Consider the following 27,332-nt stretch of genomic DNA (forward strand, 5'->3'; position numbering starts at 1 on the left):
CTGGTTAGATGCTATCTCCATTTTGTTTTACTGCACTCATACTGTTCAGTGACCATTAAGTTGAATCTAACACCAAGTCAATTAAACTTCAGGGATATCAATCTGTCCAGTTAGGAAGCAAAAGCGATTGTGAATCAATGTCACCTGTTTTGGTGCAAATGAAAGTGACAACAGGTGCACTGGAGAGGCAACAACAAGATAACCCCCAAAAAGGAAATGGTTTTGCAGGTGGTGGCCACAGACAATTGCTCTCTCCTTATCCTTCCTGACGGATTCTTCTCTAGATTTACGTTTTGTTAGTGTCCTTGTCACTACTGGTGGCATGCAGCGGTACCTGCAGCCCATGCAGGTTGCACAGGCAAGAGTCTGGTGAACATTCAACATCATCCAGCATGACCGGTTTGGCGGTGGGTCAGTGATGGTCAGGGGAGGCATATCCTTGGAGGGTTGCACAGACTGCCACATGCTAGCTAAAGGTACCCTGACTGCTGTTAGATACTGAGATGAAATCCTCAGACCCATCGTCATACCGTACACTGATGCAGTGGGCCCTGGGTTCCTCCTGGTGCAGGACAATGCCCAGCCTCATGTGGCCAGAGTGTGTAGGCAGTTCCTGGATGACAAAGGCATTGATGCCATTGACTGGCCCTCACATTCCACAGACCTGAATCCAATTGAGAACCCCTGGGACATTATGTAGCACTGCATCCGACACTGCCAAGTAGTGTCACAGACTGTCCAGGAGCTGACTGATGCCCTTATCCAGGTCTGGGAGAAGATCCCTTCAGGATCCTGTCTCATCAGGAGCATGTTCAGATGTTTGTCAGGAGTGCATACACGCATGTGGGGGCCATACTCACTTCTGAGTCATATTATGAGTTGTCGTGATGAAATTCACGCAACTTGAAACAGCCTGTGATTTCAATTGTTTACAGCCCTCTATCGGTTGGTGATTTTGGTTTCCATTGACTGTTACGCAATTTTTTCCCCAATAAATTACACAATGTAGTGAAGATTTTGAACTTTAATATATTTCATTAATCGAGATGTGTGATTTCAGTGTTCACTTCATTTTTTGGAGCAGTGTATATACTTTGCTGTCGTCCTCAACTCTTTCAACAGATTGGCTATCCACAATCTGTAATCCTGATTGATTCGTATCCATGTTTTGTCCTGGGAAAAAAGATTTTCACACATAAATATAAAAGCATATACTTAAATATGAAAGCCATGTCATCATGTATTTGAAACGCAAATAGTTTTATAAAAAACATTTTTTTATGTAGTCAAGCATTTTTTAACCTTTCTGCAAAGGCACAGAAGAACACAGAATATTGTTGGTTTACTACAAAGATTCCTTAGCAACATGTTGCAATATGACAGTGTTTACAGATTTGGAAGGCCACCCATCTAAAAAAAATAGCTAAGCAAGTATGTTATATACATTATACATTAAACTTTCTAGGCTATTACATTTCCTTCATAAGATGGCATGCATAAAAAATAAAGATGGGACCATCCCTATGCTCCCTTTCATATATGCCCCCTTACAGGCTAATAGTGGCATGGTTTTCTGTAGCAGGCTGTATTGGTAGCTAACAAATTTTTTTGCTAGCATTTGTATAATAAAATTAATCCCAAAGATGTTCACTGGGCTTGAGGTCAGGGCTCGGTGCAGGCCACTCAAGTTCCTCCTCACCCACCTCGTCAAACCATGTCTTTATGGTCCCTGCTTTGTGCACAAGGGCACATTTGGAATAGGAAAGGGCCTCTACCAAATTGTTGCCACAAAGTTGGAAGCACCCAATTGTCTAAAATGTCTTTGTATCCTGTAGCATTAAGATAACCCTTCACTGGAACTAAGGGGCCTAGCCCAAACCGTGAAACACAGCTCCAGACCATTATCCCTCCTCCACCAAACTGTACAGTAGGCAATATGCATTCCAGTATGTTTCGTTTTCCTGGCATCCTATGACAGTGCCACGTTTAAAGTTACTGAGCTCTTACGTACAACCCATTGTACTGACAATGTTTATCTATGGAGATTTCATGGCTATGTGCTGGATTTGATGTACCTGTGAGTAATGGGTGTGGCTGAAACACCTGAACTCAATAATTAGCAGGGGTGTCCAAAAAATAGGGTTGACAAAAAATATTTTGTCAATAATTTATTAGTAAGAAAGACAGCTTAGTTAACGTTAGTTAGCAAGTTTAGTTAGCTGTGTTGTTCTTTCAAACTAGTATATCATTACACATAGAAGACATTCATGTATTCATTTAACTACTGTGCTAATATGAGAAAGTTCAAACTACTTTTTGGGGTGTATTAGACCCTTGACACTTTGATGACATCCTTAGACTGCCTCACCACTTGAGAGGCTTGTGTTTTTAACCTAAGTGCAAGCATATTTCTTCTGCAGAATGGCATCCATTCCCTGTGTGTAATCTATGCCTACTCTACACTGGAAAAGATATAGAAAACAACACGGAACACACAAGCAAGCAAGTTTATTTAAATAGCAATGCAATTCATACATCGAAGCAATTCAATGTGCTTTACAAAGAAAAATATATGAAAGTACAATAACATAAAAACAAAGTGTTTTTAACCTGGATTTCAAAATGTATATGTTTGGGGCACGTCTGAGATCTTCTGGTAGTTTATTCCAGTTGTGTACAGCATAAGTGCTAAACGCAGCTTCTCCATGTTTAGTTTGGACTTTGGGCTCTATACTAGCTGACCTGTGTTCATGGATCTAAGAGCCCTGCTCGGTTTATATTATTCTAACATATCAGAAATGTATTCGGGTCCTAAACCATTCAGAGATTTATAAACTAAAAGCACCACTTTGAAAGGGACAGTATACATTGTAAATTGTGAGACATTCTTTAACTGTTGGGTTGTTGGGGAACAAACAGCTCTTGGTGAACATCAGACAAGAAAGGTAATGGTATCGGTGAAAGATCCATTCATTTGACTCTCTGTTGGTGAACATCAGACAAGAAAGGTAATGGTATCCATGAAAGATCCATTCATTTGACTCTCTGATATGAAATGCTGTTCTGCTTTTTAAATAAAAAACAAGGAATAATTAAAATCCTTTGTGGACACAGATTGATTAGTCTTAGTCCAGGACTATGCTTAATCTGTTAGCAAAATCGGCCTTATGTCTGAAAAAATTGAAAGCCATTTTGTAGGATTAGATTCTACTTTACTATAATTATAATAGTTTTACATTACAAAGGCTGCATAAGAAGCAATTTGAACTAGATGGCTCGGAAAGACTCGGAATGGCCGCACTGATTAAATCTACTCTTTGGTCACAAGATTCGAGTCAGGCGTGATCATGTGCCTTTCAGAAGGTGACAATTTTGACTTATTTTTTTCTATGGACTCCTATAGAGAAAATCGCACTGTATTCTTAAACGTAGATTGTAGGCGTGGCTACCAGAAGGAAGAAGACGAAGAATTACAATGTAAACAAGTCGCTAACATTAACTCGCATAGGCATTGTAAATGTAACAGGCATATATATATATATATATATATATATATGCCTGTTTCAGTAGCCATCATATTGCATATCGTTTTTTAGTTAAACGCAAACCTGATCGTATGGCTCATTCATCTGACTGGTTTCAGGATTTGTTGGTTTCAATCGTTATTTACCAGACTAGGTACACGTAAAACAGGACGTTTTAAATCATTTAGATATACTAACTGTTCGGTAACAAGTCGAGATGGACTACCTGCTACAGGTGAAGATAGGTGCGCTCCTAGGTTTGTTGCTCCTAACCCTTTTTTTTGGATTTATTCCTGCTCGCATGAGGTGGTTCAGAGAAACTAGTGGAACAGGTGAGTTTAACTTTCTATCGTTCAGTTCTATCATTCATACTGTAATTGTCCACAAAAAACAGCTGCACATCGGCGTAGCTACAGTATATACTCGAGATGTGTTGAATAATCTATGCTTTGTCGCAATGCCTTCGAAATTGATCAATATTTGTTTATGTACTTGTTTGCCAACTCCAGTCACGTTAGTTGTGGGCGTATGTGTTAATCTTTGTTTATAACGACTAGGCAACCTTAATGTTTTAATGTATAATAATCTACATAATATGTTGCACAAATCTGTAAGGAAAGTAAAATGTATCAACGATAGATTTGTTTAATATGTTTTGATGAGCGGACTCATTGCTGTGTGTTACATTCAATGATGTCCTCCAATAACTTGAATGAAACCATATGTGTATTAGGCCTAGATAATACCATTTACTGTAGATTTATTTAGATAAGGATTCATTGAGTATCCATGAAAATACAGGAGACAAGCAAAGAGAAATATAGCAAGTCATCTGACTGGGATAGCATTTTACGTCACATTGAAGTGAACACCCAACCCAGGAACTATGGATGTCACGAAAATCGATACTTCGATTCCAGTTCTCCCACCTGGCTGTTCAGAACGGTGTAGAGAAAGTTAGGTTTATTTCAATGGGTGAGCAATTTATAACTACGAATAGTGACATTCCTATTAGCCAACGTGAATGTCCCTGTGACACAACGACACTAGACAGTTTGCTGGGAACCATCTGGATGAGTCTCTTTCACTCCTGCTGGTGTTAGCATTACACATTAGTGCATAGCGAAAATGAATTGAACTAAAGCACTAGATTTTATTGTTATTCTCCACTACGCGCAACTCCTATTGGCTTCCTTTGTGAGTCACACTGCCAAAACTTGCGCTTCGCTGCTGGAACAAGCGCGTAACAACCCTGCAAAACTGAACCAAGGCATGTGCTATGAAAACGTCTGCTCTCTTAGAGTTCGTTTTTTATTTTCAGCCCTTGTGATCATGAAATACATTTTGAAATTTGTAATTAAAGCTGAAGTACGTAACTTTCAAGAACACAAAGTATTTCCCAGAAGTCTCACCTGTTCTGACATCAGTTGACTCTTAAAGCCCCATTCATCTGTTCGTTATCTGTTCTCTTTATTCATCTCATCTAAAAATAGGCCTTCATCCGATCAGGTGCTTTGACATGCCATTATTTTAATTGTGTACAGTGGGGAGAACAAGTATTTGATATACTGCCGATTTTGCAGGTTTTCCCACTTACAAAGCATGTAGAAGTCTAATTTTTATCATAGGTACTCTTCAACTGTGAGTGACGGAATCTAAAACAAAAATCCAGAAAAATCACATTGTATGATTTTTAAGTAATTAATTTGCATTTTATTGCATGACATAAGTATTTGATACATTAGAAAAGCATAACTTAATATTTGGTACAGAAACCTTGGTTTGCAATTACAGAGATCATACGTTTCCTGTAGTTCTTGACCAGGTTTGCACACACTGCAGCAGGGATTTTGGCCCACTCCTCCATACAGACCTTCTCCAGATCCTTCAGCTGTCACTGGGCAATACAGACTTTCAGCTCCCTCCAAAGATTTTCTATTGGGTTCAGGTCTGGAGACTGGCTAGGCAACTCTAGGACCTTGAGATGCTTCTTACTGAGCCACTCCTTAGTTTCCCTGGCTGTGTGTTTTGGGTCGTTGTCATGCTGGAAGACTCAGCCACGACCCATCTTCAATGCTCTTACTGAGGGAAGAGGTTGTTGGCCAAGATCTCGCGATACATGGGCCCTTCCATCCTCCCCTCAATACGGTGCAGTCGTCCTGTCCCCTCCATGCTTGGGATGGTGTTCTTGGGGTTGTACTCATCCTTCTTCTTCCTCCAAACACGGTGAGTGGAGTTTAGACCAAAAAGCTAAAATTTTCCTCGTCTGGATCATCCAGATGGTCATTAGCAAACTTCAGACGGCCTGGACATGCGCTGGCTTGAGCAGGGGGACCTTGCATGCGCTGCAGAATTTTAATCCCTGACGGCGTAGTGAGTTACTAAGGGTTTCTTTGAGATTGTGGTCCCTGCTCTCTTCAGGTCATTGACCAGGTCTTGCCGTGTAGTTCTGGGCTGATCCCTCACCTTCCTCATGATCATTGATGCCCCATGGGGTGAGATCTTGCATGGAGCCCCAGACCGAGGGAGATTGACCGTTATCTTGAACTTCTTCCATTTTCTAATAATTGCGCCAACAGTTGTTGCCTTCTCACCAAGCTGCTTGCCTATTGTCCTGTAGCCCACCCCAGCCTAGTGCAGGTCTACAATTTTATCCCTGATGTCCTTACACAGCTCTCTGGTCTTGGCCATTGTGGAGAGGTTGGAGTCTGTTTGATTGAGTGTGTGGACAGGTGTCTTTTATACAGGTAACAAGTTCAAACAGGTGCAGTTAATACAGGTAATGAGTGGAGAACAGGTCTGTGAGAGACGGAATTCTTACTGGTTGGTTGGTGATCAAATACTTATGTCATGCAATAAAATGCTAATTAATTATTTAAAAATTATACAATGTGATTTTCTGGATTTTGTTTTAGATTCCGTCTCTCACAGTTGAAGTGTACCTATGATAAAAATTACAGACCTCTACTTGCTTTGTAAGTAGGAAAACCTGCAAAATCGGCAGGTTGCTTAAGCACTATTTTGAAAACAGGGCTTATTTTGTCAAAACACTGCACACAATTCACACAACCACACACACAAAGAGCAGAAGACCTCAGTTTTTTGCAAAATGAAACTCATAATTCAGAATTACACAATCATTTATAAAAACCCAATTTGTATCACCATATGGCGCAAATGATTCATTTTATCTGATTCTGTTTGAACCAGTTACACACTGCTATGCTCAATCTAAAACACTTATAACATTTCTACTTTTCTAATGTGTATATATATATAGTAGGGTTAGATTTATTCAGAGATACTGTTAGAGTAATGTACATGTATATACCAACCAAACACAACACACAAGACAACACACAGATGAAATATTTATTTCTCTTGTTAAATCAGTCGTTACATCCATGCATATCCAAAGGTTGAATTCTGCACTAAAAATCAGAACAGAACATATTCTAGAACATACAACCCTGTTTCCAAAAAAGTTGGGACGCTGACTAGAATGCAAATGAAAACAGAATGCAATGATGTGCAAATCATGTGTCCCTATATTTAATTGAATGTAGTACAAAGACAACATACCAAATGTTGAAAATAAGAAATTGGATTGTTTTTGGAAAAACCCCTGCCCATTTTTTATTTGATGCCAGCAACACATTTCAGAAAAGGGGCATATTTACCACAGTGCTGCATCACCTCTTCTTTTAACAATACTCTGTAAGTGTTTGGGAATTGAGGAGAACAAATTGCTGTAGTTATGAAAGTGAAATGTATTCCCATTCCTGCTTGATATAGGATTTCAGCTGCTCAACAATTCAGGATCTCCATTGTGGGTTTCATAATGCACCAAATGTTTTCAATGGGTGACAGGTCTGGACTGCAGGCAGGCTAATTTAGCACCTGGACTCATTTGCTACAGAGCCATGCTGTTGTAGTACATGCAGAATTGTACATGGTTTGGAATTGTATAGCTGAAATAAGCAAGGCCTTTCCCAAAAAATACGTTGTCTGGATGGCAGCGTATGTTGCTCCAAAACCTGTATATATTGTTTAGCATTAATGGTGCCTTCACAGATGTGCAAGTCACCCATGTCATGTGTTCTAATGCACCCACATACCATCACTGATGCTGGCTTTTGAACTATGCCCTGATAACAAGCCGAATGGTACCTCTCCTCTTCATTCTGGAGGGTGCAGTGTCCATGATTCCCGAAAATAATTTAAACGTTTAATATTTCAGACCACAGGGCAGTTTTCCACTTCACCTCAGTCCATCATAAATGAGCTTGGGCCAAGCAGCATTTATGTTTATATATGGTTTCTTCTTCGCATGGATTTATCTTGCATTTTTGGATGCAGCAACGTACTGTGTTTTCCATTACAGAATCGTGTCTGTTTTTTTAATGCAGAATATGGCCGAAAACCCTAAACATCATGTCTTGGCCTAGCTGGATCTGGCCATAGATCATTATCAACATCACAGGCTATGTCCTCCTAGCTAGATCTGGCCAATGCACATCATCCACATCAGAGGCTACGTCCTCCTAGCTGGATCTGGCTATAGCACTTCATCCACATCACAGGCATTTTCGTCTCACAAGACAGCGAGGGAATAATCTTCTTGAATGGCAAATCCATCCTTGCACAGACCCTGCATCAATTTGGTTCGCAGGCCTCCTCCATGGCTTGAATTCGGGGTATCTCGTGTATGTATCTCATCAGTTCTGCTGTCACAATGTTGCGTAGTCTGTCTCAGAATTTCTTTCAATGGCACTTGGTAGAGTTTTTTCATCTGTATGTGATGTTTTTTAAGGATTCGCCCTAGTGTTGATAGAGAGACCTGATGGACATTATATAAAACTGTTGCAACAGTTAATCTGCTGAGGTAGTGGCGAACTCTCTGTCCAGCCTCTTACAATATAAGCCCATTATTTACAACATGGTCCACGTCCTCCACCAGGTCTACCTCTTCCTCTCTGTACTCTTGTTGTTCCACAGGCTACCCCTCTTATCCTCACTCTCCCTCTTTCGCTTACTGCAATGTTGTCTTTCCATTTTTGTTGAAAATGAGTTTACAGTTAAACAAACACAAGTGCTGGTCATAAAATTAGAATATCATCAAAAAGTTGATTTATTTCAGTAATTCCATTCAAAAAGTGAAACTTGTATAATGTATACATTCATTCCACACAGACTGAAATACACTCACCTAAAGCATTTTTAGGAACACCTGTTCAATTTCTCATTAATGCAATTATCTAATCAACCAATCACATGGCAGTTGCTTCAATGCATTTAGAGGTGTGGTCCTGGTCAAGACAATCTCCTGAACTCCAAACTGAATGTCAGAATGGGAAAGAAAGGTGATTTAAGCAATTTTGAGCATGGCATGGTTGTTGGTGCCAGACAGGCCGGTCTGAGTATTTCACAATCTGCTCAGTTACTGGGATTTTCACGCACAACCATTTCTAGGGTTTACAAAGAATGGTGTGAAAAGGGAAAAACATCCAGTATGTGGCAGTCCTGTGGGCGAAAATGCCTTGTTGATGCTAGAGGTCTGCATACCACTCGTTACAACTGAGGTATGCAGCAAAGCATTTGTGAAGCCACAACACGCACAACCTTGAGGCGGATGGGCTACAACAGCAGAAGACTCATCTCCACTACAAATAGGAAAAGAGGCTACAATTTGCACGAGCTCACCAAAATTGGACAGTTGAAGACTGGATGAATGTTGCCTGGTCTGATGAGTCTAGATTTCTGTTGAGACATTCAGATGGTAAAGTCAGAATTTGGCGTAAACAGAATGAGAACATGGATCCATCATGCCTTGTTACCACTGTGCAGGCTGGTGGTGGTGGTGTAATGATGTGGGGGATGTTTTCTTGGCACACTTTAGGCCCGTTAGTGCCAATTTGGAATTGTTTAAATGCCACGGCCTACCTGAGCATGTCCATCCCTTTATGACCACCATGTACCCATCCTCTGATGGCTACTTCCAGGAGGATAATGCACCCTGTCACAAAGCTCGAATAATTTCAAATTGGTTTCTTGAACATGACAATGAGTTCACTGTACTGAAATGGCCCCCACAGTCACCAGATCTCAACCCAATAGAGCATCTTTGGGATTTGGTGGAACGGGAGCTTCGTGCCCTGGATGTGCATCCCACAAATCTCCATCAACTGCAAGATGCTATCCTATCAATATGGGCCAACATTTCTAAAGAATGCTTTCAGCTCCTTGTTGAATCAATGCCACATAGAATTAAGGCAGTTCTGAAGGTGAAAGGGGGTCAAACACAGTATTAGTATAGTGTTCCTAATAATCCTTTAGGTGAGTGTATTTCAAGTGTTTATTTCTTTTAATATTTATGATTATAACTGACAACTAATGAAAACCCCAAATTCAGTATCTCAGAAAATTTGAATATTGTGAAAAGGTTCAATATTAAAGACACCTGGTGCCACACTCTAATCAGCTAATTAACCCAAAACACCTGCAAAGGCCTTTAAATGGTCTCTCAGTCTAGTTCTGTAGGCAACACAATCATGGGGAAGACTGCTGACTTGACAGCTGTCCAAAAGACAACCATTGACACCTTGCACATGGAGGGCAAGACACAAAAGGTCATAGCTAAAGAGGCCCGGCTGTTCACAGAGTTCTGTGTCCAAGCACATTAATAGAGAGGCGAAGGGAAGGAAAAGATGTGGTAGAAAAAAGTGTGCAAGCAATAGGGATAACTGCACCCTGGAGAGGATTGTGAAACAAAACCCATTCAAAAATGTGGGGGAGATTCACAAAGATTGGACTTCAGCTGGAGTCAGTGCTTCAAGAACCACCACGCACAGACGTATGCAAGACATGGGTTTCAGCTGTCGCATTCCTTGTGTCAAGCCACTCTTGAACAAGACACAGCGTCAGAAGCGTCTTGTCTGGGCTAAAGACAAAAAGGACTGGACTGCTGCTGAATTATGTTCTCTGATGAAAGTAAATTTTGCATTTCCTTTGGAAATCAAGGTCCCAGAATCTGGTGGAAGAGAGGAGAGGTACAGAATCCACGTTGCTTGAAGTCCAGTTTAAAGTTTCCACAGTCAGTGATGGTTTGGGGTGCCATGTCATCTACTGGTGTTGGTCCACTGTGTTTTCTAAACACAGTGTACCAGGTCAACGCAGCCGTCTACCAGGAAGTTTTAGAGCACTTCATGCTGCTGACCAACCTGCATAGAGTGCCAAAGCTACCAGTACCTGGTTTAAGGACCATGGTATCCTTGTTCTTAATTGGCCAGCAAACTCGCCTGACCTTAACCCTATAGAAAATCTATGGGGTATTGTGAAGAGGAAGATGCGATACGCCAGACCCAACAATGCAGAAGAGCTGAAGGCCACTATCAGAGCAACCTGGACTCTCATAACACCTGAGCAGTGCCACAGACTGATCGACTCCATGCCACGCCGCATTGCTGCAGTAATTCAGGCAAAAGGATCTAAGTATTGAGTGCTGTACATGCTCATACTTTTCATGTTCATATTTTTCAGTTGGCCAACATTTCTAAAAATCATTTTTTTGTATTGGTCTTAAGTAAGATTAAAATATTCTGAGATACTGAATTTGGGATTTTCATTAGTTGTCAGTTATAATCATCACAATTAAATGAAATAAACATTTGAAATATATCAGTCTGTGTGTAATGAATGAATATAATATACAAGTTTCACTTTTTGAATGGAATTACTGAAATAAATCAACTTTTTGATGATATTCAAATTTTATGACCAGCACCTGTATGTACACCTGATGGCTGTGTTTGATGAATTGGTTCATTGATGTGGTATTTTGAATGGCAGTGCCGTGAAATGGCAAAGTGACATCTTGTTAGATTTCTGTGTCTAATGTCAAGAAATGTGTTCAGTGTTTTGCAAAATGTGTGAGGCTGAGAATGTGCTCATAGTTGTGCAGATCTAGGTTGAGGTATTGCTCCTTCAATGTCAGGTCTCACTAACTGTGTGTTATTTTTAGATGCAACAAATAAATTCAGCAAAAAAGAAATGTCCCATATTCAGGTCTCTATATTTTAAAAATAATTTAGAAGAAATCCAAATCCATGTTGCAGGCAGCATAACGTTCACCGTGGCGTCTCCAGACTCTTTCATGTCTGTCACATGCTCTGTGTGAATCTGCTCTCATTTGTGAATAGAACCAGGCGCCAATGGCAGACCTGCCAATTCTGTTCTCTGGTGAATGCCAATTGAGCTGCACAGTGCTGGGCTGTGAGCACAGGTCCCACTAGAGGACGTCAGGCTTTCATGCCACCCTCATGGAGACTGTTTCTGACAATTTGGTCAGAAACATGCACACCTGCAGCACGCTGGAGGTCATTTTGTAGGGTTCTTCCTAGCACTGTGGAGAAGATACCAGTCCTGCTGCTGCCCTTTTACGGCCCAGTCTAGCTCTCCTTGTGTAACGGCTGGTCTCCTGGTATTTCCTCCATGCTCGTGAGACTGTACCGAGCAAAGCTTCTTGCAATGGCACATATGGGTGTTCTATTCTGGAGGAGCTGGACTACCTGTGCAGCCTGAATGGGCTGCTGGTACCGCCTCTTGCTAGCAGTACTGACAAGGACACTAACAAAATGCAAAATTAGAGAAAATTAGAGCAATTGACTGTGGCCCCCACCTGCAAACCCATTCCCTTTTTCAGGGTTGTCTTGCTGTTGCCTCTCCAGTGCACCTGTTGTCCCTTCAATTTGCCACAAAACAGGTGACATTGATTCACAGTTGCCTATGCTTCCTAACTGGACATTGATATCCCTGACGTTTAATTGACTTGGTGTTATACTGTGATGATTACATGTCCCCTTAATGTTTTTGTGCAGTGTATATACACATACAATATACAGATCTGGAAAAAATTCAGAGACCACTGCACCTTTTTCTTTCCTTTCCAAAAACGCTTCGTTCCTCACTCAAATCGGTTAGTGTGTGATTTATCAGTTCATAACTGCTCCTCGTTGTTAGTGGATCAGTTGAGCGTATTGCTCGCACTTAATGCTACCAGGGAAGGTAAGCTGTCTCGTTTGGGGAGACAGTGCTGGGATTAAGTTTAAGGGTTATAAATGTACATTATATTTTGCAATTCGGGATAACAACATACACTTCAATTGTTTTAAGAACGATATTACAGTTTACATCACTCCTTCCTATTACATATGTGGCCTGGTTGAAACAGTTTATGCTTGACTTTATTTTATATGTCTTTTAATATAAACTTGAAGTTTACATCCTGGAATGTTAGAGGTATGGTGAGGTTGGCTAAAATTACGCAAGGACTCAGTAGGGTTAAACGACTCAAATCGTTAGTTGTATATCTCCAAGAAACCCATTTATTGTCAGATGAAGTGATAAAGATAAAAAGGAGATGGCAAGGGCAAGTAATGTCAGCCTCCTACTTATCACACACCCGAGGGGTGATGGTCCTGATCCATAAATTGATACCCCTTAAAGTGGACAACGTCATCCGTGACATGGGGGGTAGGTACCTGATTGTCCAGGGTACATTGATAAATGAGAAGATAAAAATTATTAATGAATATGCCCCAAACGAAGACAATCCCAAATTCTTTGAACATTTATTTTTATTAATTGCTTCTCTCTCAGGAAATGCTCTTATAGCAGGTGATTTCAACTGCCCTTTAGATCATAAATTGGATCGGTCAACTGGGATGGGTTCCTCTCATATACAAAGTCGGAAGAAACTGTTACAGTATATAAATGATCTGAATTTGTGTGAACCCTGGAGGAGACTAAACCCACATCAGAATTCTATTATTCTCCCTGATTTAAGTCATACTCACAAATAGATTATTTTCTGATTTCCAGCTCTATGCTGTTCTCTGTGATAGAATGTAACAATAACAGCATACTGCTGTCAGACCACTCCCCTACCTCACTTGTATATAGAGCCCAAGGGGTAGTTAATGGGACTCCTAGATGGAGATTTCATCCCAGATGGCTTTCTGATTCGAAATTTCCTGCAATTTTAGATGCCCATATTGAGTCGTTCTTCAACACAAATACAGATGAGACCTCTGCTATTGTTAGATGGGTGGCCTTTAAGGCATACATCAGAGGTATGATCATATCTTGCACCAGTTCAAAAACAAACAAACTCAAGTTTAAAATGAATGAGCTTGGCCACAAAATTAGACAATTGGAAAGAGAGGCCTTTCTGGACGGCTCCACAAAAATAAAACAAGAATTAATGTTACTTAGCCCAATACGAGGAAATGTCCACATCGAAAGCAGAAAATAGTTTAATCCGGCTCAGAGTTACTATGATCAAGGTGAAAAAACGGGGAGATTGTTAGCCTGGCGAATAAAGAAATTAGATGCAGACAGGGCAGTTACTGCAATTCAAACTTAGAGTAGAGCAATAACAACAGACCCGCAGGAAATTAATGATACTTTCTCCATCTACTATACAATATTATATTCATCCGAATCCCCAGGGAGTCTGGAAACATGATCTGAGTTCCTGGATGATCTTAATTCCTGGAGGAATTCCCATATCAGACGATTTTAAAGAAAAATTGTATAGAAAACTAGATGCCTCAGAAATTGCTGGCGCCATTACTAATATGAGAGGAGGTAAAGCCGCAGGACCTGACAGTCTTCCAATTGATATCTACAAGATATTTAAAGATAAATTAATTGAACCCCTTTTAGCTATGTATGAGGAAGCCTTTCAACAGGGTTGTCTTCCAGATTCCCTGAGGAACGCGCTGATAACACTTATTTTGAAACCCAATAAGTCCCCTACCAATTACACATCGTATAGACCTATTTCACTGCTTAACACAGATGCTAAGATTATCGCTAAAGTAATGGCTAGAAGACTGGAACTGGTGCTTCCAACGGTGATCAACCCGGATCAGAATGGTTTTGTGAAAATGTCAGAAGGGTGTTAAATTTGATACATGCGAGGGAGGGAACCCCTGACACTGCTATTCTGTCCTTAGATGCTGAAAAAGCATTCAACAGGGTGGAGTGGAGCTATTTATTTGATGTGTTATCTCGCCTTGGCTTTGGTAACTCCTTTCGAAAATGGATTGAGACACTTTATACTGACCCAATGGCAGAGGTCTCCACCAACTATATAATATCCACTCCTTTCAAACTCACAAGAGGTACTCGTCAGAGGTGCCCTCTCTTACCACTGCTATTTGTGTTAGCAATGGAACCACTTGCAATAGCAGTGAGATCACACCCCTCAATTTCAGGTATAAAAGTATCGGACACCGAACATCGCATTGTAATGTATGCCGATGACACCCTCTTACTTTTTACAGACCTAAGTAACTCAATTCCTAATCTGACTAATTTAATTGACACACTTGGAAAATGTTCAGACTTTAAAGTAAACGAAACAAAATCCTCTATTATGTTCTTGAATAACCGGGAGCGAATAAATCCGGTGATAAACCATCCTTTCAATAATGCGGTAAATGGATTTAAATATCTCTGTATCCCCATTACCCCAACCATTAAAGATTTAGTATCCTGTAACTATGATCCAATGATTTCTACAGTAACTGAAACCATGAATAGCTGGTCATCAATGCCAATCTCCCTTTTAAGGCATATAAATATAATCAAGGATGAATATACTACCAAAGTTTTTATACCTATTTCAATCCATCCCTTTACCCCTGTCACCACAGTTCTTCTCCAAAATGAAGCAACTATTTACTAAGTTTATTTGGAATAACAGGAGGTCAAGGTTGAGACTGTCTCTTCTTTACCTGCCTTATGAGAGAGGAGGGTTACAATTACCCAATTTACAATGGTACTTTTGGGCTGCTCAAATTAGAGCTGCAATGTACTGGTTTTCTCCTGAACCTTACTTACCATGGGTACAAATTGAGAGCATCTGCACTAAAGGCCAGCGACTTGACACTTATTTATACTCTGCGTCTGTCAAAAAACTGAAGCGGCTCACTGATAACCCCTTTGTGAGAAACACAATTAATGTCTGGCACAATGTACAGTCATTTCTTGGTGAATCTACTTTGTTTTCAGGCCTTTCACCAATATGGGAGAATGATAACGTCTCTCCTGGAAAAAAAGACCAAGGTTTTAAAATGTGGACAACAAAGGGCATCTGTAAAGTTATGGGTCTATATAAAGAAAGTAGACTAGCTTCATTTGAGGAACTTAGAAATGAATATGGTATACCTCAGACACACTTATTTAAATATTTACAGTTAAGGAGTTTTGTTTATGCACAGACACATTCCTATATACAACCCCACTTGTCCATGTTAGAAAACCTAGCAGTGAATATTTGTACTGGCAAGGGTCAGATATACTTATTCTATAACATTCTGGTGAAAAACCATAAAGACTCTACTGAGCATAAGATAAATGACTTACAAACAGATATCTCAGAGGAGGACTGGAAAGAGGTGTGCTCTAGAGCACAACTCCTAACAATAAATACCCATCTCAAACTAATTCAATATAATTGGATTATGAGGACTTATGTTACTCTGGAAAGACTGAATAGGATGAATCCAAATATTCCTGATATCTGTGTTAAATGTAATGTCGAAAAGGGCACCTTATTTCATTGTCTGTGGCCCTGCTCTGAGATACGAAAGTTCTGGAATGAAGTTATAAAATTTATTTCTAAGATGACCTTAAATCCAGTGGCTGACAATCCTGCACTTTGTATTCTTAATTTGTATCCGAAGGACTGTATGTTAAACCGCAAAGAGAGGAAAATGAAAGACTTATGCTTAGTACAAGCTAGACGCTTGATTTCTCTCTGTTGGAAAGATGTCAAGAGCCCTTCTGTTGGTCGCTGGCTGAAAGAACTATCAGCAGGCCTTATCCTTGCAAAGTTAACATACACAATGAAAAAGAAATCAGCCGAATTCAAAGAGATCTGGAATCCCTTCCTTGCATTCTTGGAGAACTGTGAAGGCGATATGTCCCTGTTGATACCTCCTAAGCTGTGTATGATTATATAATGTCGTTACCCAATGTTTTAAATAATTAAAATGTTTACTATTTATTTTTCGTTTGGGGTGGGGGGAGTGTATTATTTTATAGTTTGACTGTTATATGCTTTGTTAAATTTATCAACATGTATTTTTGTAAACTGTTAAAATTCAATACATAAAATAAAAGGAAAGAAAAAGGTGTTGTGGTCTCTTAATTTTTTCCAGAGCTGTATTTTCAATCTTGTTTTGAACAGTTGGTGGAGCATGGGACCCTCAATGCCAGGGATATAGGGCCAATTACAGAAATGTAAGCACTCATTAAATTACAAAAATATAAATTGTTTAATGTAACTCTCACCTACCTAGTCAATGGCATTGAAATAACAGACACAATCTGGAGACAAATTATATAGTCTGGAGACTAATTATTTAAGATGGGATAGTTTAAAACCACCAAGAGCAAGCAACAACAATTTCCATCTATGGTTTATAGTTACTGAAATGCATCAATAGTTTTAAAAAGATCATGAGCATTTAATCATTGAGTGTAGAAATGAAGACATGCATTGCAATTGTCTCTTTTAACCTGTCCTAATAAACTACTGAATTACGTCTTGAATCCAGTTCTTCTCACTGACCCTGACTAAGAAGGACTCTGGGTTTAACACAGCTGACCTGATCTGGGCACAGTGTTGTCCACACTGTCTGACTTTGTTGTGCAGTAAACTGTGAGAATGTATGTGTTACAGAGGCCCATCAGATGGTACTCAGTTTCATCAGCTGTTTTGCTGGAGGCGTCTTCCTAGCTGCCTGTCTGCTGGATATCATCCCAGACTACCTGACAGACATAAATGCTGAGCTGGCTGCACGGAGGGTGGATGTAAGTGTATCCAGATTGTAACCAACATGACAACTGCTATTGATGCCCTAACCAATAACCCCAATAAAATGCTAAAAAGTATTTATTATCCTAGACACAGAACCGTAGTTAAAATAATGACACAATACAACATAACTTCTACTGTGTGACTATTGTATTTTTACAACATTGTTTATACATGGGGACATTTCCTAGCTACGAGCATGCGCTAGTAATTATAATATATTTAATTCACATGTTGTTAAACACCATTTAAGATCTATATCCCCAATCCTTGTCGTTTCTTTAAAAATAATTTCTCATGTGGTTGTTTTTCCCTCAACATTGACATATTGCCATTTTTTATTTCAAATAGACCAGCTTTCCCCTTCCAGAGTTCATCATGGCGGCAGGCTTCTTTACTGTGCTTATTGTGGAGAGGATAGTTTTGAACTGCAAACACGATGCCCAGCAAGGGTCAGACCAGGAGAGATCACCGCTGATGCAGGGGAATGGGCATGGGCACGGGCATGGGAGGTCTGCCGACCTAGAGGGCAGTGCCCACCATGTTCATGTGGACCTTCAGGCCCACTCCTCTTTTCGGTCTTTCATGCTCTTCCTTTCGCTTTCCCTCCATTCTGTATTTGAGGGTCTGGCGATTGGGCTTCAGACCACAGACTCAAAGGTAGGTTCATTAATGTCAACTCATCCGGTATATGTTTTACACCTTGCTATTAGTGCTAAAAGTGAAATACAATGAGGGAAAACATTATTTTATCCAATGCTGATTTTGTACGCTTGCCCACTGACAAAGAAATGATCAGTCTATAATTTTTATGGTAGGTTTATTTGAACACTGAGAGAAAAATCCAGAAAAACGCATGTCAAAAATTTTATAAATCCATTTTCATTTTAATGAGTGAAATAAATATTTGATCCCCTATCAATCAGAAAGATCTTTTGCTCCCAGGTGTCTTTAATACAGGTAACAACCTGAGATTAGGAGCACATTCTTAAAGGTAGTGCTCCTAATCTCAGCTTGTTACCTGTATAAAAGGCACCTGTCCACAGAAGCAATCACTCAATTAGATTCCAAACTCCATAATGGCCAAGACCAAAGGTCAGTCCAAAGATGTCAGGGAAAAGATTGTAGACCTATACAAGGCTGGAATAGGCAACAAGACCATCGCCAAGCAGCTTTGTGAGAACAGATTATTCACAAATGGAAGAAACACAAAATAACCTTCAATCTCCCTCTGTCTGGGGCTCCATGCAAGATCTCACCTTGTGGAGTTGCAATGATCATGAGAATTGTTAGGAATCAGCCCAGAACTTCACAGGGGGATCTTGTGAATGATCTCAAGGCAGCTGGGACCATAGTCACCAAGAAAACAATCGGTAACACACTACGCCGTGAAGGACTGAAATCCTGCAACGCCCACAAGGACCCCCTGCTCAAGAAAGCTTGCCAATGAACATCTGAATGATTTAGAGGAGAACTGGGTGAAAATGTTGTGGCCAGGTGAGACCAACATCGAGCTCTTTGGCATCAACTCAACTCGCCATGTTTGGAGGAGGAGGAATGCTTTAATCAATCATGAAGGTGGAAACATTATGCTTTGGGGGTGTTTTTCTCCTAAGAGGACAGGACAACTTCACCACATCAAAGGGACGATGCAGGGGGCTATGTACTGTCAAATCTTGGGTGAGAACCTCCTTCCCTCAGCCAGGGCATTGAAAATGGGTCATGGATAGGTATTCCAGCATGACAATGACCCAAAACACACGGCCAAGGCAACAAAGGAGTGGCTCAAGAAGAAGCACATTAAGGTCCTGGAGTGTCCTAGCCTGTCTCCAGACCTTAATCCCACAGAAAATCTGTGGAGGGAGCTGAAGGTTCGAGTTGCCAAACGTCAGCCTCGAAACCTTAATGACTTGGAGAAAATCTGCAAAGAGGTGTGGGATAAAATCCCTCCTGAGATGTGTGTAAACCTGGTGGGCAACTAAAAGAAATGTCTGACCTCTGTGATTGCCAAAAAGGGTTTTACCACCAAGTACTAAATCATGTTTTGCAGAGGGGTCGAATACTTATTTCACTCATTAAAATGCAAATCAATTTATAATGTTTCTGACATGCATTTTTCTGGATCTTTTTGTTGTTATTCTGTCTTTCACTGTTCAAAGAAACTTCCCATTAAAATGATAGACTGATCATTTCTTTGTCAGTGGGCAAACATACAAAATCAGCAGGGGATCAAATACTTTTTCCCCTCACTGTATATGCCCTCCTTGTGCACCGGATTAACTGAAACATACATTCTATACTTTCTCCTGCATCCATTCTCACTTTTATCAAATAATGAAATGCACTCAGTGGGCATTTTTCGTCACCATATTTATTTAAATTTAACTTTCAGTTAATCCATAGACATGCTTTGCCAAAACATAGATTGCGTTCAGTGCCAGCTCTAGCCTTTTGGGCCCCTAAGCAAAATTTCATTTGGGGCCACCCCTCCCCTATCGGTCAGGGTTTCCCTAGCAGTCTTAGGCCCCCTAGCAGTCAGGGGCCCTATGCGACTGCTTATGTTGCTTATGTCTGGAGCCACCCCTGATTCTGGTTGTGTGGACTCTTTTCTCTGTTTACAAAAATGTATTTGAGTGCAAGACGTATGCGTATCATAGTTGCAGAAACACTACCAAGCAAGCACAATATCCAAATAGTTATTTATTATTTAACATGTATATATATTTTTTAGCATATTGATTACATAATGACTTAATGGAAATGTCACTGTGATTCACTGTTGATCAAAACTTGCAAGCTATCATGTTATTTCAATAATACTAATACTAATTATGTATAAGGCAGTTGTCATTGATGGTTGTTGTGTTTCAATGCTACCACTTTAGATTAGCTTTACATTAAGTTCTGCTTTGGTGTACTGGGCTGGGTAGATTTGGCTAGATAATATTAATAGAACAACAAGTGCCCTAATACCTACATGGAATTCTAAATTATTATTAATAATACTATAAAAAATATATTTGTTTTTGGTAATTTTTTACAGGTTGATTGGATTGGCCCATACATTCTTTTGCATCTAGAAACCTATCATTTCTTATAGTCTTTGGCTAGACCCAAATATCTTTCTGTATTTGTAAAAAAGGTTTTAATATAAATGAATTTATTATAGATAAGCACAACAAATGCTAAATGACTATACGTAAATGTGCATACAATTGTCAATGTTCAAGGGTTTATTGAAGCCTGTACACAAAATTAGTACACTATGTTGCACATCTACATTCAACTTTATGATAGACTATATTGACATGTCACACGACCATGTACTGTGATACATAATTCCAGGTGCTTCTGACATGTAGAACTTACTAGGGCTCCTCAGGCATGTATTGTATTGTATTGTGTATGACTCTGCAAAAATAAGAAATAGTTTGTCCATCCCTCAAATACACATTCTGTCATCAAAATGAAATATACATGTATACAATACTATTTATCGAATCTTATACAATTTATGAGTTTATGTGAGTTTTTTACCCATGTTTTTCATGTGCTCTTGGATTCCAATATTGTTTTTTGTTGGCATTCGGGGAAGCCTCTCCTTACAACAGAACCATCTAAGAAGCTATTATAATGAAAGTAATATGGTTCTGATTGTTAAGAAAAGCCCTGGGCCCACACTGAAGTTCATTCACCCCTAGTTTCAGACGGCCCTTTTTCAGTTATGCAAAGTAAAAAGGCAGACTGAGACACATTTGCGACTACTATTCACTTTTCCAGAAAACCCCAGAATAACTTTAACCAGGCTGCATGCGCAATGTCAGCTGATTTAAATGCCCAACTGACAAAAAAAAAACTTAAGGTTGTGTCTATACTTTTCACTTTAGTGAAAGTCTACACAGCCTTTGCACAGGCTTCCGATTTATAAAAATAAAATCAAAAAATTGTTTTTAATTACTGTTTGTCTCTACAGATCTACACAACCTATGAAACATTTTTAAATGTATACCTCGACTATGGCGGTCAAGTGGTTTCAGGCGTTGCATCTACTGAACAGATACTGCTGCAGCATGTTTGAATCGGGGCTGCCGCTATTTCAGCACATGCCCCCCTCTCCCTCCTCTAATCCACTAAAGCATAACATGCCAAACATTTTAAAAAGCATTGAAATATTAAGAATACCACAACTTCGCAGAAATCTTAGAGCAAGAGACAGTGGGGAGATTTTGATACACTGCTGATACACTACCAATTTTGCAGGTTTTCCCACTTACAAAGCATGTAAAAGTCTGTAATTTTTATCATAGGTACTCTTCAACTGTGAGTGACGTAATCTAAAACAAAAATCCAGAAAATCACATTGTATGATTTTTAAGTAATTAATTAGCATTTTATTGCATTAAATAAGTATTTGATACATCAGAAAAGCAGAACTTAATATTTGGTACAGAAACCTTTGTTTGCAATTACAGAGATCGTATGTTTTCTTGTAGTTCTTGACCAGGTTTGCACACACTGCAGCAGGGATTTTGGCCCACTCCTCCATACAGACCTTCTCCAGATCCTTCAGGTTTCGGGCTGTCGCTGGGCAATACAGACTTTCAGCTTCCTCCAAAGATTTTCTATTGGGTTCAGGTCTGGAGACTGGCTAGGCCACTCTAGGACCTTGAGATGCTTCTTACGGAGCCACTCCTTAGTTTCCCTGGCTGTGTGTTTCGGGTCGTTGTCATGCTGGAAGACCCAGCCACGATCCATCTTCAATGCTCTTACTGAGGGAAGGAGGTTGTTGGCCAAGACCTTGCGGTACATGGCCCCATCCATCCTCCCCGCAATACGGTTCAGTCGTCCTGTCCACTTTGCAGAAAAGCATCCCCAAACAATGATGTTTCCACCTCCATGCTTCACGGTTGGGATGGTGTAATTGGGGTTGTACTCATCCTTCTTCTTCCTCCAAACACGGCGAGTGGAGTTTAGACCAAAAAGCTCTATTTCTGTCTCATCAGACCACATGACCTTCTCCCATTCCTCCTCTGGATCATCCACTGGCTTGAGCAGGGGGACCTTCCGTGCGCTGCAGGATTTTAATCCATGACGGCATAGTGTGTTACTAATGGTTTTCTTTGAGACTGTGGTCCCAGCTCTCTTCAGGTCATTGACCAGGTCCTGCTGTGTAGTTCTGGGCTGATCCCTCACCTTCATCATGATCATTGATGCCCCACAAGGTGAGATCTTGCATGGAGCCCCAGACCGAGGGAGATTGATGTCACCTTGAACTTCTTCCATTTTCTAATAATTGCTCCAACAGTTGTTGCCTTCTCACCAAGCTGCTTGCCTATTGTCCTGTAGCCCACCCCAGCCTAGTGCAGGTCTACCATTTTATCCCTGATGTCCTTACACAGCTCTCTGGTCTTGGCCATTGTGGAGAGGTTGGAGTCTGTTTGACTGAGTGTGTGGACAGGTTTTAGATTTGTTTTAGATTCCGTCTCTCACAGTTGACGTGTACCTATGAAGAAAATGACAGACCTCTACATGCTTGGTAAGTAGGAAAACCTGCAAAATCGTCAGGTTGCTTAACCACTGTTTTGAAAACGGGACTTATTTTGTCAAAGCACTGCACACAATTCACACAAACAAGGAGCAGAACACCTGTTTTTTTGCAATTTGAAACACTTAATTCAGAATTACACAACCATTTATAAAAACCCAATTTGTATCACCATATGGCACACATGATTCATACAATCTGATTCTGTTTGAACCAGTTACACACTGCTATGCTCAATCTAACACTTCTAACATTTCTACTTTTCTAATGTGTATATATAGTAGGGTTTGACTAACAGGTCTGTGAGAGCCGGAATTCTTACTGGTTGGTAGGTGATCAAATACTTATATCATGCAATAAAATGCAAATTAATTATAAAAAAATCATACATGTGATTTTATGGATTTTGGAAACATGCTTTGCAAGTAGAAAAACCTGCAAAATCGGCAGTGTATCAAATACTTGTTCTCCCCACTGTATATCTATTGTTTTTGTCAAAACTGTTCTTTGAGCACACTCATTGATACTCCGAAGTCACATCAAATGAAATTGAAATCAAGACTGAAAATAGGCTGCTAAACATTCAACACCTTGGGAAAGACCTTCTGGTATTTTTGTCATTTCATGTTGTGCGATTGTGTCACTAGCAAATAATATTTGATCCTACTGTACCATTAGTTTGTTGGCAGACTGTGTACACGGAGCTGGCTAAGAAGAGCAAATGTCTCTTAGTGAGTGAATGAGTGAGCGACTGCCTGACTATCCCTTGTTAAATAGCGTTGTGGTTAGAGACGCAGAAACTCATGCAGGGGAGCGGTGTTCGAGCCTCGAGGCAGTCAAAGCAATTTATGCATTAGGATTTGTTCAGGATAGACAAACCCTTCGCTGGATATAAACTTCAGGAGCTATGTTATAGTAAGCCTAAAATAGAACTACAGTTACATTGCGACTATTTCTGGTGGATTTTCGAAGTACACATCCGTGCATGCTTTTTGGGGTAATATAGGTAAGATCACAACCCCTTTGTCAGTAAAAGAGGAAGGGTTTCCACGATTCTTTCGTCTTTTCACTTGACGAAAAAGTCAGTTATCGTCACCTATATTGATAGTTATTGTATCAATGTCATTCACGAATGAAAGTGGTCAAAGATTCAGCCTTTCACATGGGACACCCAGGTTTGAATCCAGTCAGGGCAACAACATTCATCCCTTCTAATCGTGGGCTGGCTGAACTAGGCTTGCCTGGTTCCTTTTCTTGTTTCAAAGACTGAGGCGGGTTTTCCCTCTAACTTTCATGCATCACATATCCACCACCATATTTCCCATTATTTTTCCTGCATGACTATCCCTGTTTTTACACAGACACACCATTGGTGATTGTGGCCAAAGTTCTGTATTTTGTCTCATCTGATTATAGAATCTGGTTCCAATTATGTTGAGCAAACTCAAAATAGGCACTGAAATTTGTCTTTATGAGGTTAGAGATTTTCTTCTGGCAAGACATTGAATTTGCTTGTTGGCATTCAGGTTCCTTCTAATTGTAGTTTTGGAAAATTGCTGAGCCCAAGATTGTGGTAACATCTGCAATTCTCCAGATGGGTTCTTTGGAGATTTTGTTTACTTCTGGAACCATCCTCACTGTGTAGCAAAAAAACATGGGTCCTTTTTTAAGCAGGTTCACCACAGCATTATTTTAAAAAATGATTATATGAAATTGTCATTTCAAGGGGTTAGGGTTAACCCTAACACAATAATTGTGAAATGTTTTGGAGAAAAATATTTGTTGTAAAATCTGAATGTTTCTCTTATAATTTTTTTCTATTTAACCTCAGAAATTGTGTAAGGTCAAGATGAGAGAATTTGGAGCCTCTAGAATGTGTTGAATCTTACTTAGACAATGAAATAGAAAGGTAGTATAATAACAAGAATTCAATCTAATTTTCTCTTTGGTTATTTATCTAGGTAATGGAGATCTGCATCGCCATTGTGGTCCACAAGAGCATCATCGTGTTTAGCCTCTCTGTAAAGCTGGTGCAGAGTACCGTCCCACCTATATGGGTGGCGGCCTATGTGGGTGTCTTTGCCATGATGTCGCCAATGGGCATTGCATTGGGCATTGGGGTTACCGAGGCCCAGCTGACATCAGGCATTCTTATCCAGGCCATCTTGGAGGGGCTGGCAGCCGGAACATTTGTTTACATTACCTTCATGGAGATCCTGCCTCATGAGCTAAACTCCCCAGAGAACCAGCTGCTCAAAGTGTTCTTTATCCTTCTGGGTTTTAGTGTCATGGCAGGCCTTACCTTCCTGGGCTGAGAGGACACCAACAACTGCAGCAACTAGCAGGAATATGGGTGTGGCTCATATGAATCATGGGACATTTAGGCTTGATATTGTGAACTGGTGGAGCTGACTCAGGGAGGCTGCCAAAATAAAACATTTCACATTCTGTCAGGGTTAATGCAGGTGAGACCAGTGCCCGAGGAATAATGTTTTATTTCAGGGTGACTGACTGCTGTTTTTATTCTGTTTTTATGAATGTTTATTTTGACACATACAATGTTAGTATGAGGTTAGTTTCATTTTACAAAGTTTCATTATTGTAGTAAAATTGTTTCTACACATTTGCATGTTTTCAGTGGTGTTTATATTGAGGCAAACCAATGTCTTTTAAACATCTTTTCTTTTTTATCAGTTACTGTTTGTAACTATTCAGTAATTAACGAAGATCACTTGAAAATAGGTGCTGTTTTCCAATATCTGTTCATTGTCAAATTAATCCAATGCATCAGTGCCTCATATTATTAAACAGGTCAAGATTTTCATGCATCATGTTTATACTTTTTTTTGGAGCAGCCATGTTGTTGAATTGTTGAGTTAAAAATACTCTCATTTTGGAGGCTTCTCAACTGACCTGTGTAGATTGAAATCAGTTGGATGTAATGACATCACACTTTAAAAGACTAACAACAACTATACAATGTTGGTCTGCTGTGTCATTGTATACTGAAATCCTGGTTACAGCTGTATGGGCCTGTGTGGTCACAGACACGATGGTGCAAGTTGGCTCAGCACAGTCGGGTTGATCGGTAGATTTTGGACAGAACTCTATGGACTTGTTGAGGTAGGTCAGGCGCTAGCAAGCTCAATCATGGTTGTTTGCGGGACAATGCACTCTCCTCCAACCGTCTATATACGAAAGAATGTTTGAGCTAACGGGGGGAGGGGGGAAAACATTAATTATTTTGGGTAAAATGGTAAACTGTTTCCCATATCCATCTATCTAAATTGCAATTATTGCAAAACCCTATATGGATTGAAAGTACCTGTACTTGTCTGCTTGGTGTGTGCTATGGTAACTTCTACTTATGTAGGCATAGAGATTTTAAACCATTTTGTTGTTAAACCTTGAATTGCTACATAAAGCAATTCTGACAATTATTTAAAGTTGTTTTTTCTTTCTTCCAAATAAACATTTAGTTGGAAGGTCTAAATTGCAAGCAGTAGGTGTTGCAAGCAGTAGTCTACGCCAGTGTTAATTTTGTCACCATTTAAACATTTGGTTTTAGTCGTTTTGACTCAAATATCTTATGGTTTCAGTCACATTTGTATCATGTATGAATAATGATTTAGTCCAATTATTCTAAGCAAATGTTTTCAACATAATGCCCATACATTTTAGTCACATTTTTCAACATCACATTGCTTCATCAAATCGTATTGCCTCATAAATTTAGCCCAATTTAGCCTTCAGTAAACATACAGTTTAGCTGATACAGGTAAAGCTATGGGTGGATAAAGTTAAAATGTTATCAGCCACTTTGTTAGGTAGCCAACAAGCAAACGGAAACACAAATAGTTTTTATTGCAACAAACATGACCCTGACAAATCAACAAAGATAAACTAACAATATAACATCAATGAATAACTTGTATTTTGATATCCCCATACCAGGTTTGATTTGCTCACGAAATATTCTACAGAAGAGTCACTTGCTGAATTTACCTGTTAGAACCATGAGCACGAGCCAGCAGTGTAGGCCTCGCTATTACATATCTTTTAAATACCACAGAAGATAAATAGCAGTTAAATCAAAATAGTGTTTGTAGTCAGAGTCAACCACCTAATACCCCAGATTTCAGAGTTTTATATTCAAGTATTCAATCCCTGAAATATTTTTTCCACTTTCATTTTAACCAACATGGAAAATTGGAAAGTATTGACTTTTTTTTTCTGCATCTGTGTAGTCAGTTATTGTCATTGTTAACTGTCTTTTCACTTTTTGTGACATTTCTTTAAACAAATAAACTTCGGTCAATGCAAACCTGCCTATTGTGGAACAAATCATTGTCACCTTGAACTATACTATGACTGA

At 39.7% G+C, this 27,332-nt stretch overlaps 1 protein-coding gene across 1 annotated transcript; it reads left to right on the top strand.

Moving 5' to 3' along the window:
- Window positions 1–3,451: 3,451 nt before the first annotated feature.
- Window positions 3,452–25,778, top strand: slc39a1 (solute carrier family 39 member 1). The gene is made up of 4 exons (XM_010866287.3): window positions 3,452–3,856; window positions 17,278–17,408; window positions 17,764–18,072; window positions 24,919–25,778. The coding sequence occupies exons 1-4, from the start codon at window positions 3,742–3,744 to the stop codon at window positions 25,270–25,272; spliced, it is 909 nt and encodes a 302-aa protein (XP_010864589.2). The 5' UTR covers window positions 3,452–3,741; the 3' UTR covers window positions 25,273–25,778.
- The last annotated feature ends 1,554 nt before the right edge of the window (window positions 25,779–27,332 follow it).

This window comes from Esox lucius, chromosome 2 (assembly GCF_011004845.1).
Source record: "Esox lucius isolate fEsoLuc1 chromosome 2, fEsoLuc1.pri, whole genome shotgun sequence".
Taxonomy (NCBI): domain Eukaryota; kingdom Metazoa; phylum Chordata; class Actinopteri; order Esociformes; family Esocidae; genus Esox; species Esox lucius.

What these genes read in the sequence shown, in the direction of transcription:
- slc39a1 (XM_010866287.3), top strand. Translation starts at nt 3,742, where the DNA reads ATGGACTACCTGCTACAGGTGAAGATAGGTGCGCTCCTAGGTTTGTTG. An exon ending in TGGCTGCACGGAGGGTGGAT is followed by an intron (nt 17,409 to 17,763) that starts GTAAGTGTATCC and finishes TATTTCAAATAG; the next exon opens with ACCAGCTTTCCCCTTCCAGA. An exon ending in TTCAGACCACAGACTCAAAG is followed by an intron (nt 18,073 to 24,918) that starts GTAGGTTCATTA and finishes TTATTTATCTAG; the next exon opens with GTAATGGAGATCTGCATCGC.